General features: G+C 31.1%; 1 protein-coding gene across 1 annotated transcript; it reads right to left on the bottom strand.

Annotated features, from left to right (window-relative positions):
- Positions 1-643: 643 nt before the first annotated feature.
- Positions 644-940, bottom strand: LOC135950417 (pupal cuticle protein 36-like). Its single transcript, XM_065499961.1, has one exon. It carries the CDS (start codon positions 938-940, stop codon positions 644-646), a length of 297 nt encoding a protein of 98 aa, XP_065356033.1.
- Positions 941-1297: the final 357 nt, after the last annotated feature.

Below are 1297 nucleotides of genomic sequence, written 5' to 3'. Positions count from 1 at the left end.
GCAAGACCTATAACCACTGTTACCAGATTTGCAATATATGTAAGTCGTAGCTTTTTGCAAATCTTTCAGCCTTTTGTAAGCCGATCTTCCAGATTTTATTTAGCAACCGAACCAGAACCATTCGTGTTTGTAAGTTATTGAGAGCCTTCGGAGAGTTTATTTCAACAGACAGACCAACATCGAAATATCGACTACTCTATTTATAAGGATCGTAAATGAAAAATGTGGAAAATAATAACGATATGATAAACTAGTATTTAATATCTTATCTTATTATATAACACCTATTTTATAACATTAATTATTTTAATAATTCTTTATTGGATTGTTAGTTTTTTCTAATATTTCGCAGAAAAGAACTACTTATTTTAATGTTTTTCGATTTTATGACGATTTCAAAAATATTTTACCGATTTTGACGATTTTTTAGTCCAATTTTGACGATTTTATACCAAAATTATCTGGCAACAGTGCCTATAACCCACACTAGGACGTTTTCTAGGTTTTTTATTCACTGTAGCAAATAAGATTTAAACTATTTAGATTCATTTTACATTTATGCCTCTCTAAAATTAAAACTACATTTGAAAACAGTTTGGTTTGAATTAGATTATTTGAATTTATTTATTTGAACACATTTCTGTTAGCCATAAAAACCACGTCCGCCAGCACGAGAACTAGCAGAGGCATCTGAGCCGGAAATGCCTATACCAAATGAAGGAAATAAACCTCCGCCAATGTTGATATTACGATTGAAAGAACTGGATTGAGCATTAGAAGCAGCACCAGAACCACCAAAGCCACCACCTCGACCACCAAAGCCACCGCCTCGACCACCAAAGCCTCCACCTCGACCACCAAAGCCGCCACCACGACCAAATGGTGAAAACTGTGCTGTTGCGGCAGCCACACACAGTGCTAAAATTAAGATCACTTTCATTACTTTCATTTGAGGTGTTTTGTTTTTTTGGTTTCTTTCGAAACGATGTTTCTATTTATAATTAAAATATGTCACTGATTTCAATTCAAATCCGGTACTAAGATTTTATAGACTTTCAGTGTTAAAATTTCAAAAGACTTTCAGTGTGTTCTAAACAGAAAAAGTTTTGGGTTTCAAATATAAAAACACATAAATGCATACTTATTTATATTTTAAAATACTAAATAATTTTGTTTTTTATTATTTACCTATTGTTATTAAAATTTCTAATCAATTATGCTACGGTGGTTTTGTATTGTATTATTTTGTTACTTTTATTTAATATTTATTATTATTGTATTAACAAATTCTGGTTTA

Source organism: Calliphora vicina, chromosome 2 (assembly GCF_958450345.1).
Source record: "Calliphora vicina chromosome 2, idCalVici1.1, whole genome shotgun sequence".
In the NCBI taxonomy this organism is placed as follows: domain Eukaryota; kingdom Metazoa; phylum Arthropoda; class Insecta; order Diptera; family Calliphoridae; genus Calliphora; species Calliphora vicina.
The sequence above is the reverse complement of the archived record's forward strand: the minus strand, read 5'-3'. Positions and strand labels throughout refer to the sequence as shown.